Genomic DNA, 12238 nt, shown 5'->3' with positions numbered 1-12238 from the left:
GCAACAGTAATGCTTTGGCTGGAGCTTTGGTTCCCAAATTCTGAAAACAAAGGCTTGAGCTATAGTAGGTGTCAAAAACTCAAAAATCTTCCAGGACCAAGCAGGTAACGAGGTGAGAGGGCTGGTTTTATAATAGGGAGTGGTGGGGTCTGTGACAAACTAGAGCACCACAGAACTAAATGCCTTCAGATCCAATGTCAAAAATATCTCTGCCAAATGAATACATCTGCCCAGTGTCCCTGGGCCTAAGAGCTATCAGGCTTTTTGTTGTTGTTGTTGTTGTTGTTCTGAACTAGATGACCCTCCTGATTCAACATCTATGATTCTTTTATGATCTGTACCAAGCTTAGGATATTTGATGGTTCAAACAGGGTGTTACTGTTTTCTGCCTTTGGGAGTCAAATGTTCCTTCAGGTCATCTGTTCACAGGCATCATAACTTAATCCAACCCCCCCTCCCAACTTTCCAAAGATGGAAATATTTCTACGGGTCAGGAACATTTACCTTTCAAAAGGGCATCTGTGATATCTCTCTTAGAAAGCATTATCAGGTCAGAAGTTCCTTTTCTTCTTTTGAGGAATGATTTTTCACAGTCATTTAACTGAAGCAGGCCTGTGGCTGTCTATGCTGGGGCCTTAAAAATCAGCTCTCTGTTTTCCTTCCAGGAAAATGTTCCTGATTTCCTCAAATCAGGTGCTCACCAGCACCTCAGTACTTACTTCTGTTCTACTTTCCTGGTTGTTGGTTTCCCCCTCCAATCTCTCACCCCCTTGGAACCTCAAGGCCTGTGAAGGAAGGGGCCACGTCTGTCTTGTCCACTTGCCTCTCCAGCGTAAAGCACAGTGCCCGGCACAGAGGACATGCTCCATGGTGGACGGATGCTCACCCAGGGCTTGGCATTTCATATAGAAATATGAATAGTCTGTTAGAGTAGCTACCCCAGGAGCAGAAGGGATGAATCTTAGTCAGTCACCCACACTATTACACCCTGAACTCTCTCTGACCAATATCACACACTTCCAAGACAGCCCAATCCATTCACAGTCCATTCGTTCACGATGCAGGGGAGGGTGGACAACAGCAATCTCAGGCTGCTGAGGGCACACTAAGGAGGACCAAACCCAGACTTAGCATGTCAGGGAAAGTGTTCTGGGTGAGTGATGTCTACAATGAGACCTGAAGCACAAGTAGGAATTAGCAAGGTAGCCCTTGAGGAATTAAAAGATGCTCATTGTGGCGGGGGCACACAGTGTGGGTTGGGGAGAGGTGAGCAATAGGCCCAAGAGAAAATCAGGGATCAGACCGTGGAGAACATTCTATACCATTTTAAACAGTTATGCTTTAGCAAAGAGCAAGGAGGAACCACCTAATGGTTTTAAGTAAAGGAATGACTATCAGCTTGGCAATTGAGAAAGGTCATTTTGGATACAGCAATGATGAGAGTGGAAAAGAGTGGTCAGGCACTGAGTTTCCACTCGGGCCTCAATTTTATCATATTCTAACAAAAGAGAGCTAAGCAGTCAACACAAAAGGAGAACCTGATCTAGTCAATTGTTTTATAAAGTAGAAAAGAGACTACAGAAAATCCAAGGCATCTCCCTTATTCTAAGTAAATGCTACCCATCTCATAAAAACGCACTGTACTTTTACTACCACAACTAGTCACCATTCTGAACACTTGCTAGATACTAAAACTGTACCAAGAGTTGCATAAGATAAAATGATTCATACTCTGCCCGCCAACATCATTAGCTCTCCAAGGTTGAAGTGTAACCTTTAAATGCTTATTTCTTGCTTGTGCCCCAAATTTAACATGCTGGGCTCACAAATTAATAGTGAACGAAGTTACAATGTATTAACAAGTTTAAAAAACCAGTCTTTTAAAATGAAGCAAAAGCAAGGAATTTTCCATACGCAGTTTTTAATCTATTACTGTATTCAAAGCACAGAAAAATCAGGCCCGGTCTTTCAAACATATATTGCTATGTCATTAATTGATTTAAACGAGGGACACTGTAACAAATGTAGTAATGGTCACTCCCCAAGTATTTTCATTTATTTTAGAAAGATGAATAAAATGTTTAAGGAAAGATGTTCCCAAAGTACTTATACTTTACTTGCCCCCGAATCACATAATAAAATCATTCTTTCAACAAATATTTAATGCCAACCACATACTGGAGCCAGCCCAAGTGGTCTAGTGGTTAAATTCAGTGCTCTCACTGCCGTGGCCGAGGTTCGTTTCCCGGTCAGGGAACCACACCACCCATCTATTGATTGTCATACTGTGGCAGCTGCGTGTTGCTGTGATGCTGAAAGCTATGCCACCAGTATTTCAAATACCAGCAGGGTCATCCATGGTGGACAGGTTTCAGCAGAGCTTCCAGACTAAGAAAGACCAGGAAGAAGGACCTGGCCACCCACTTCCGAAAAAAATTGGCCATGAAAACCCTATGAAGAGCAGCAGAGCATTGCCAGATGTAGCACCAGAAAGTGAGGGGATGGCACGAAAGGACCGAGCAGGGTTCCACTCCGCTGTACACAGCGTCTTTAGGAGTCAGAATCCATTCAACGGCACTAACAACAACAAACCCCTACTGGACACTGCTCAAGGTGGTGAGTTTAGATCAATGAATAAGTGAGGTGGGGTCCCTGCTCTCACTAAAGGAGGAAGGTACAATAAGCAGATAGATTAACAAAACAATCTCAGAGAGTAATGAGTGCAAAGAAGGGTGACAAGATAATAACGTGGTCAGGAAAATGCTCTGAGGGGGAAACATCTGAGCCACAACCTGGATGATGAGTAGCCCCCAGCCCCACTGCTGCACCCTTCTTACAATGAAACTTACAACACGATGTATCCCAGACACTGGAAAAAAAACTCCCTAAAGATGCTAAAATATGTTTTTCCCCTGAACACTGTGAGTTAATCAGTCAGTGTTAGACACTTCTCACCAGTTAGCTCAGAAAAAAAAAAAAAAAACAGTGAGAATAAATAAGCGTACAAAAGATACAAAAGAGAATGGACCACTAGATAATGAATCTGGAAGAACGTTAATGCTCTAACTTCATGCACCTGGATCCAGGAATCAAGGGAAAAGATAATCAACGATTGCCCAGTGGTAACTTGGCTGCTTCACCTGACAGGACTACCAAACAGGTACCTCACTGAGAAGCTGAGAGACAGCAGCCCTCCAGGGCTTCAGAGAACAGAATGTCTTCAGGAGGGTTGAACCAGGAAAACAGCCTGGGATCCCGCCAAGCAGGTCCTTCCTTCCTGAGGGGACGCCAAGGTCTTTCCATGACGCAGCCTCCAGCTCCTCCTGCCTCCCCTCCTGTCTCCATGCTCTGCATTAAGTATTAGATGCCAGTCCCCATTTGGAAAGTCAGCAAATAAAGAGCAAATACGTGAAACAAGGAAATAAGGTTTTAATTTAGACAAACCTTCGGTTTTCAGAAGTCCAAGAAATTATGCAAAATAAGTTCTAGGAGAAATAGAAAAAACTGACAAGTGATAATTTAGAAAATGAGACTGTGTCCAAAAATCAGAAACTATATTTAATGAATTTGGGTTTTTTTTATGCTTTATATTTTCTGCACTCAAGAGGCAAAGTCATTTTCAAGAGCCAGCCTTGGCTCAAATCTAATTCAGTCATTTACTGACTTAACATCTTCTTTGGTAAAATAGGGACAATAAATCCTCATTGTTTTTTTCCTACAGCTTTATTGAGGTATAATTGTCATACAAAAACATGCACGTATTTAAAATGAGGAGCTTGGACATAAGTATATAACCGTGAAACCTCACCACAATCAAAATAATGAATGGATTCATCTCCCTTAAAAGTTTCTTTGTGCCTCCTTTGTAATCCAGCTCTCCCTCACCTCCAACCCCTATTCCCAAGCAACCACTGATCTGCTTCCTGTCACTACAAACTAGTTTCCATTTTCTAGAATTTTGCCTAAATGGAATCATACAGTATGTATTCTTATTTGTCTGGCTTCTTTTACTCAGTATAAATTATCTTGAGATTCATCCATATTGTTGCTTGTATCAAGAGTTCATCACTTTTTATTGCTGAGTAGCATTCCACTGTGTGGATACACAGTTTGTTTCACCAGTCACCTGTTGACCGACATTTGAGTTGTTTCCAGTTTGGGAGCTATTACAAATAAAGTGGCTATAAACATTCATGTACAAGTCTTTGTATAAAAGTTTTCATTTCTTTTGGTAAATACTTAAGAGTAGCTAGGTCATGTGGTAGGTATATGTTTAACACTAAGAAACTGCCAAACTGTTTTCCAATGTGACTGTAGGATTTTATATTCCTCACAGTAGTATATGAGAGTTCCAGTTGCTCCACTTCCCCACCAACACTTGGTATGGTCAGTCTTTTTAATTTTAGCCTTTCCAGTGGATTTTGGGTTTAATTTGCACTTCCTTGATAACTAATGATTTTGAGCATTTTTTAATTTGCTATTTTCCATGAAGGTGCCTATTCAAATCTTTGTCTCATTTTTAAATGGACTATTATTCTCATTAAGTTGTAAGAGTTCTTTTATATACTTGCATTACAAGTCCTTTGTATGATTTAGATGTTGTAAATATTTTCTCCCAGTCTGTGGCCGTGTTTTCATTTTCTTAAGTGTCTTTTGAAAAGTAATAGTTCTTAATTTTGATAAGGTCTGATTTGATTTTTTTTAAATAATTGGTGCTTTTTATGTCCTATCTAAAAAATATTTGCTGAACCCAAGGTCACTAAGATTTTCTCCTGTTTTTGTAATAGAAGTTTTAACAGTTAAACTCTTACATTTAGGTCTATGATCCATTTTGAGTTAATTTTTGTGTATGGTGTGAGGTAAGGGTCAATGCTCATATTTCTGCATTTGGCTATCCAATTGTTCAAGCAACACTTGTTGAAAAGATTATTATTTCCTCATTGAATTGCCTTGGCATCTTTGTCAAAAAAAAAAAATCAACTGATCATATATGTGTGGATCTATTTCTAGACTCTCTTCTATTCCACTGACCTATATGACTCTCTTTACTCCAATACTACGTTATCTTGATTATGGTAGTGTTACAGTAAGTCTTGAAATCAGATAGTATAAGTCCCCCAACTTATTCTTTTTCGAAATTATTCTTAGACAAGTCTAGGTCCTTCTCATGTCTTAGATTCAGTCTGTCAATTTCTATAACAGAGCTTGTTAAGATTTTGACTAGGATTGCATTAAATCTATTGCACTAAATCTATTGAACAATTTGGAAAGAGTTGAGGTCTTAACAATATTGAATCTTTCATGAACCCATTCATGAACACAGCATCTCTCTCCCTTTATTTAGATCTTTAATTTATTTCAGCAATGTTTTGTCATTTTCAGTGAATAGATCTTACATATCTTTTATCAAATTTATTCCATTTCATATTTTTGATGCTCTTATAAGTGGTATTTTTCTATTTCGGTTTTCAATTGTCCACTGATAGTATATAGAAATACAATTGATTTTTGCATATTGGTTTGGATCTGCAACCTAGCTAAACTCACTTGTTAGTTCTAGTAGTCCTTTGTAGATGTCTTAGAATGTTCTAGAATCATTTGTCTGCAAATAAAGACAGTTTTACTTGTAATCTGTATGTATTTTATTTTTTTAAATTGCCCTTTGCACTGACTGGGACCTCCAATACACTGTTGGACAGAAGTGGTAAGAGTAGACACCCGTGCCACTCCTGATCTTAGAGGAATATCATTCATCCTTTCATCATTAAAATGCTACCTGTTTTTCACAGATGTCCTTCATCAGGTTGAAGAATTTCCCTTCTATTACTAATCTGTTAAGTTTTTGTCATGAATAGATATTGAATTTTGTCAAATACTTTTTTTATACCTATTGAGATGATCATATGGATCTCCTTTCTTATTCTGTTAATATGAAGAATTGCACTAATTGATTTTTAAATGTTTAATGAACCTTGCGGTCCTGGCTAAACACCATTTGGTCCAGATGTACTATTTGCTATCTTGTTAGATTTGATTTACTAAAACTTAAGAATTTTTATATCTATGTTCATGAAGGGAATTGGTCTGTAGTTTTATTTTTCAGTAACGTTTTCATCAGGTTTTAGTATAAAGGTAATGCTGGCCTCATAGAATGAGTCGGGATCCTTCCATTTTTTCTGAAATAGTTTGTGTATAGTTGGCAATACAGTCGGCCCTCGGTATCCGCATCTGCGGATTCAATCAACCACAGATAGAAAAGCCTACAATGGCTGCATCTGTACTGAACATGTACAGACTTTTTCCTTGTCATTATTCCCTAAACAATACAGTGTAACAACTATTTACATAGAATTTACACTGTATTAGGTATTATAAGTAATCTAGAGATAATTTAAAGTATACAGGAGGATGTGGATAGGCTATATGCAAATACCACATCATTTTATATAAGCATCCACGGATTTTGGTATCCACAGGTGTCCTGGAACCAATCCCCCAGGGATAATGAGGGACAACTGTATTTCTTCCTTAAATGTATGATAGAAATCACCAGCAAAGCCATCTGGGACCTTGAGTTTGCATTGTGAAAGGCTTTTGACAGCTATGCGAGTTATTTGAGTGAGTTTTGGTAGCTTGCATCTTTCAAGGAATTTGTTCCTTTCATTAAAATTGTGGAATTTACTGGCATAAAATTATTCATAATATTCTCTTATTACTTTGTAATGTCTGTAGGATCTACAGTGATGTTCTCCCATTCCTAATATTGATAATTTGTGTCTTCTTTTCTTTTTTCTTGATCGTTCTGGCTTGAGGTTTATCAATTTTTTTCAAAGAACCAGCTTTTTCTTTCATTGATTTTTCTCTATTGTTTCTGTTTTCTACTTCACTGACTTCAGTTATTTTTACAATTTCCTTTTTTCTGTTTACTTTGGGTTCAATCTGCTCTTCTTTTCTAGTTCCAGGTGTAAACCTAGGTCTTTGAGATCTTTTCTAATTTAAATGTTTAACACCGTGAATTTCCTTTTAAGAATGTCTTTAGCTGTATCCCACCACTTCCTTGGGTTTTACATAGATTAAATAAAATAACAGTTAGCCAGGAAAGAAATATTCGATTGCCTAATCCATGCATTGCACATGGTACTAGGAATACAGTGCATAAAATAGACCTGACCCTTCCTCTCACAGGCTTAGAAGGTAATATCAACAAAATCAGTACAAAATCAATGTTAACGATTATCTTCTTGATACTTAGAAAGTACGTTAAGCCAGAAAGCATAACAACTTTTTTGTTTTATTCTAATGATAACAGTATCTTCTGTTTTTGTCTCTTCTCATGATCTAGCAAAAACTAAGTCGCTAGGTTTGTTCAAGTTCAGCAATGTGTAATTCCAATTGCAACACACAAATTTATTGCGGAGTAAATTCAGTTACTCCATTTGTAACTGTCTGAATAAACTACACATTTCAATTTCATATACTAAAGGTAAATATTTCTGTAATTCTAAACTTCAAAACTACCTTTAGATCTATAAAGAATCTTTCCCAATACAAGCATTCCATATATTTCCAAGTATTTTCTTAAGATTTTTCTTAAAAATTAAGAAAGGGAACACTCTACCCATTCTATCTATCCTATACACACAGTCTCAAAACACCCAAAGCTTTTTTAAAAAATCTCTGCCTCCCTAACTGAATATAAATGCATGACAAATCACTGGTTTCAAGATCATTTAAATGTTGATCTATTCTACGAAACACTCACGTTTTCCAAAACACCAACAGTGGGTTATATTAAACATCTAAGTACAATTAATTCAGACAATTACAGATATAGAAATTTAATTTACATTCAAAGCTTTGTTCATCCAGTGGGACAGCAAGCAGCTCTGCACACCCCCACCTTCTCAGGGAACCTGGATCTTCCCACACTTATGCTTCTTCCAGACCTCATCTCTTGGTCTTCATTTAGGCCACAGGTTCTCAACCTTGACTGCACATTGGAATCACTCGGGGAGCCTAAAAGTACTGATGCTGGGGTCCCACAGCCATAGATTCTTATCTAGAGTATTTAAAAGTAGGGATTTTTTAAAGCTCCCCATGTGATTCAAGTGTGCAGACTACGGGTAAGAAAAACCCCGCTAGGCTCCCTCTCCGAAGATATGCTTCTAATAGCCGTCGGCGGGTCTGCACCACCATCATTCAGAACCTAGTTTCTCTGGAGTTTTGCCCAACCTAACTCCTATTCAGATACGAATTCAATAATCTATTTGGATTCCTACACTCACCTCTATTTCCTATCCAGAAATTCACAGGATAAAATGTAAGTCTTTAACTTTATTTTAGCCATTCCTCTTCAGTCCACCTCTAAATTTCATAAAACAAGTTTGGCTGAAGGAAAATTAACTCAAGATAATTTGATGATACAGTTAAACAGTCATTATAGCTTTTCTTTACTTCTATTTAAAAGAAAGGGATAGGTCCACAAGCCATCTGTAATTTTAGAGAATATAGGGTAAAATTATCCATTCCTCAAAGTATAAAATAAATATCTAAATGAGTCTTCATTATTATCCATCTGATTCCACCACTTGTTAATTTCAAACAGGTTTTCAATACTGTTCACACTCTGAGTTCAAAACTGATATTCTCCAGAACTTAAACCATTAAACTCTTGAGTCTTCAAACAGCTTACTCGATTTTGCCAAATCAGACCACTTCATTATAATTATCATTCCATCTTATAAATGTGGGAAGGATAACACTGCATCACAAAGACAATATGAGGATCGAGAAGCAAAAGCATTTTAGCACTGTGTAGCGTGCTCTAGAAATTTTAATTTATTTACAACAGAAATTTTGCCTCATGGGAACTAGGCGAAAAGCAGAGGCAAGTGGGAAACTGCGGGTAACTACTTGTTACAGAGACACCAGCAGGTGAGGCGGGGAGCAAGGGGGGAAGGAGGGAGTTCACAAACTACCGAGGAGCTCTCGCAGCTCAGAGCTAGAGCAGCAGAAACGCACACTGCAGGACTCACACCTCTCAGGCTGAGAGTGAACTGCTGACGTTACTTGCAAACACATGTAAACCTCATCTCCTTGGAAAACTGCTAAACAATAAAACTTTGCCAACGTGCAGACCCAGGCACTGCGATCCCTGCCAGTGTAGGTTATGTACCTCTGGGACGTAATGGATCTGCATGCCGAAACACGTGTGCACGTCTGAGCAGCTGAACCAACACGTATCCATAAACATTATGAATAATACTTGCGAGAATGTATGGCTTTCTCCTAAGAAAAGCTTGACCTTCCTTGCCTTTCCTGCGTGTTACACGCCTGCCGAGAGTTTGGGCGCCTTACCCAAAGTCTGGGCAAAGGGGGTTGACCGCCCCCACTCCAACTTCCCGTTAGCCCAAGCTGCCACCCCGAAAGAGGACCGTGTCCAGGCAGGCTTCCTGGAGACACACCTGCGCCCTCACACACCCACCGCGGTCGCGTCACCAGTGCCGCGGCCACCTGGGCGAGGACCAAAGTCTGGAGGGAATTCCCTCCGCCGCGGAGCTCGGAAAGACGATGGGAAAGCGGGTCTCGGGCGAGTTTTGAAAAATGGGGTGGGGGGGGGAGACAGGGTCAAGTGGACACAACCGGGAGGGGTCACAGCTACTTACCCAGCCCTCGAACGTGTCCGAGGTGCCGGCCGTACGCAGCAACTCCTGGAATTGCAGGGTGCAGTTCGCCACGAAGTGGTCGTAGCCCAGGGGCGTCTCGTGGAAGACGGCCAGCTCGAGGTGGCCACCGTCGGTGACGTTGGCGCAGAACTCCTCATTGTACGTGGGTTTGTTGGTCTTCTGCTTGGTGCTGGTCTGGCCCACGCGCACCTGGTCCACGCTCACAGTCAGGTAGGGGTCCAGCAGATGGTAGCCCTTCTTGAAGAGCGAGTGGCGCAGGGACCAGCGGGTGGGCTGCAGCCCCACGGCCTCGCCGATGCGGACCCTCAAGTAGCCAGTGAATTTCATGGTGCCGGACGACATGCCGGCGCCTGTGCCCCGGCCCCGGGGGGCCGCGCTGCCTCGCAGCGGGAGAGCCTGGAGCCCCTGCTCAGGCCAGCCCTCGCGGCAGTCGCAGGACTGGAGGCAGCTCCTGGGAAAAGCAGCGCCCCAGACCCCCTCGACCGGCCATTCTGCCTCCTCCGCGGGACCTTCCCCTCCCCTCCTTCCCTCCCTGCCTCCCTTCCTCGCGAGGTGGAAAGGAGGGGAGCCCGGCGCCGAGCCCTCAGCGGGCCGGGGTAGCCCGACCGTCCCTGTCGAGCGCGCGGCACTCCCCGGGGGCTCGCCCGGGACTCGCCCCTTCTCCAGGGCCGGGAAGCTCCTGTCGCCGGAGAGCCGGAGCGACCCGTCCGGTTAGCTCCAGCCCCGAGCGTCTCTTGCCCCCGCCTCCTCCTGCTTCTCGTCCTGCCCCCGCCTCCGCGGGCTCACGCTCTCCCCCACTCGGCGAGCTTCAAACCAGGAAGCAGCCGCCGCCGCATCCCGGGCAGGAGCCTCGCGCCGCCCGGCTCTGAGCGCACAGGAACCCTGCGCCGGCTCCCGCGCCTTTCGAAGCCCGGGGGCGTGGCGCGCAGCGGGGCCGGGCCCTGCGGGCGGTCAGTGGCCGGGCGCGCGCCGCCGGGGAGCCCCACGCCGGCCGGCTGGCCGCGCTCTGAGCGCGCTCCCTGCTGCGCGGGGTCTGGAGGTGCCGGGCGGGCTAGAGGCCACCAGGGTGCAGGCCACAAAGGGAAGGGCTCGTGGCCTAGCTCAAGCAGACACCTGAGGCGTGGGAGACAGGCCCGGGGAGGGCTGGAAGGCGGGGAGGAGGATGAGGAGCAGGGAATCCGCGCGGCCTGGAGTGCCCGCGCCCTCTCTCCCACCCTAGGAGGTGGGCTGGAGACCCTGACTGGCCATCTGGGAGAGGCCCTGGCCGGAGGCGGCCACACGGCGGGGAGGTTCCTTTTCCTAATCTTTACAGGGGTGGCTCATCCCGGGTTCAACTCGGGCTCATCCTGTTTGTGCGCCTTTCCTGCAGAGAGTAATTACACGTTGTTGTATTGTTTTGTGTGTGTGTGTGTGTGTGTGTGTGTGTGTGTGCTTAATAGAGCAGTAGTAATGATGGAAATCCTGTCCGCCTCCTTCCTCGGAGAGGTGTGTCTTGTTGCACAAAGAGCAGGAAAGGTCGGTTCTGAAGACAGACATGGTGGAGATGTAATAAGTCTCTTCCTCTGCGGAGTGGTTCCTGGTCCACCCAGCCCTGCCTGGCAAGGGCAGGAGATGCTCACACGCGCGCTGTCCCTGACACATGTGCGCAGAAGAAATCGCCTCTTCTAGGAACACTCCGGGTTGTTGCTGTGTTGGTGAGTCGGAGTGGGCAGCCTTCTGTTCCTTCCCACCCTGGTCCATGAATTTTTGTTCCCTAGGAGAACCTTTCCGTCTACTGTGCTCTACCGCAAAGCTTGCTCCCTGAGGGCCAGCCACAGCCAATCTGTCTCCCATAAAGCCTAGGCCGTTCTTAAGATACTTGATTACATTCTGCCTGGCTACTCTGGTTCGCTTGGGAGCAGGCCGGTCTTTCTAGCCCCCTCCCTCCAGTGCCCTGTTGGGGCTGTCAGCAATTTCACAGGAGTGAGTGAATGGAGGCACACTATAGAATGAAAACAAGAACGATGGGCTGGTGGGAGAGGACCTGTCTTAAAAACACCAAAACTTCCTGAAGAGACCAGGGCAGGGACCAGCACATCACCTAATGACACCTTGGCTTTAGGCAGGGCTTGTAAAGCAAGCTCCTGAACATGCCCGGAGCTCCTGTCTGGCCCTAGTGCTCCAGGGGAAGAGGTCAAGTGTCCATTTGGGTCAACTCGGTCACCCTCTCCTCCAAAGAGCAGGACTCTAACTTTGAGAACCCCTGAGGGGTTTGCTGCTGGTGAGCTTCGGCACTAAAAGAAGACAGTCCTCAAATGGCGGGCAGCTACACCTGGGGTTGGGGTGCGAAGGACACCAGACAGGCCACTTTTGCCCTCTCTGTGCCAGGCACAGTGGGCAGTGGTGACAGAGCAGGACTGCCATGGTGCCTGCCCTCTTGGGGCTTACATTCCCACAGCAAGGAGAAACCACAAATAGATCACATATGTGGAGGGTGCAGTGGAGGAAAAGCATAATGTGCAATGGAACCTGGAGGGGGTGGTCAGGGAAGAGTCCCCTGAAGAAGTACCCGG

The 12238-nt window shown here is 44.1% G+C and overlaps 1 protein-coding gene across 1 annotated transcript in view; it reads right to left on the bottom strand.

Moving 5' to 3' along the window:
• The window catches only part of PRKCH (protein kinase C eta), a 220847-nt gene extending 210435 nt beyond the window's left edge, over nt 1-10412 (bottom strand). Inside the window, exon 1 of the mRNA XM_058567069.1 lies at nt 9666-10412. Coding sequence (XP_058423052.1) covers nt 9666-10028 — 363 coding nt within the window. The 5' untranslated portion in view covers nt 10029-10412. The remainder of the gene's footprint in view (nt 1-9665) is intronic.
• Between the last annotated feature and the right edge of the window lie 1826 nt (nt 10413-12238).

This window comes from Diceros bicornis, chromosome 24, assembly GCF_020826845.1.
Source record: "Diceros bicornis minor isolate mBicDic1 chromosome 24, mDicBic1.mat.cur, whole genome shotgun sequence".
NCBI lineage: Eukaryota > Metazoa > Chordata > Mammalia > Perissodactyla > Rhinocerotidae > Diceros > Diceros bicornis.
Note: the sequence above shows the minus strand (reverse complement) of the source record. Positions and strands in the feature narration are given on the sequence as shown.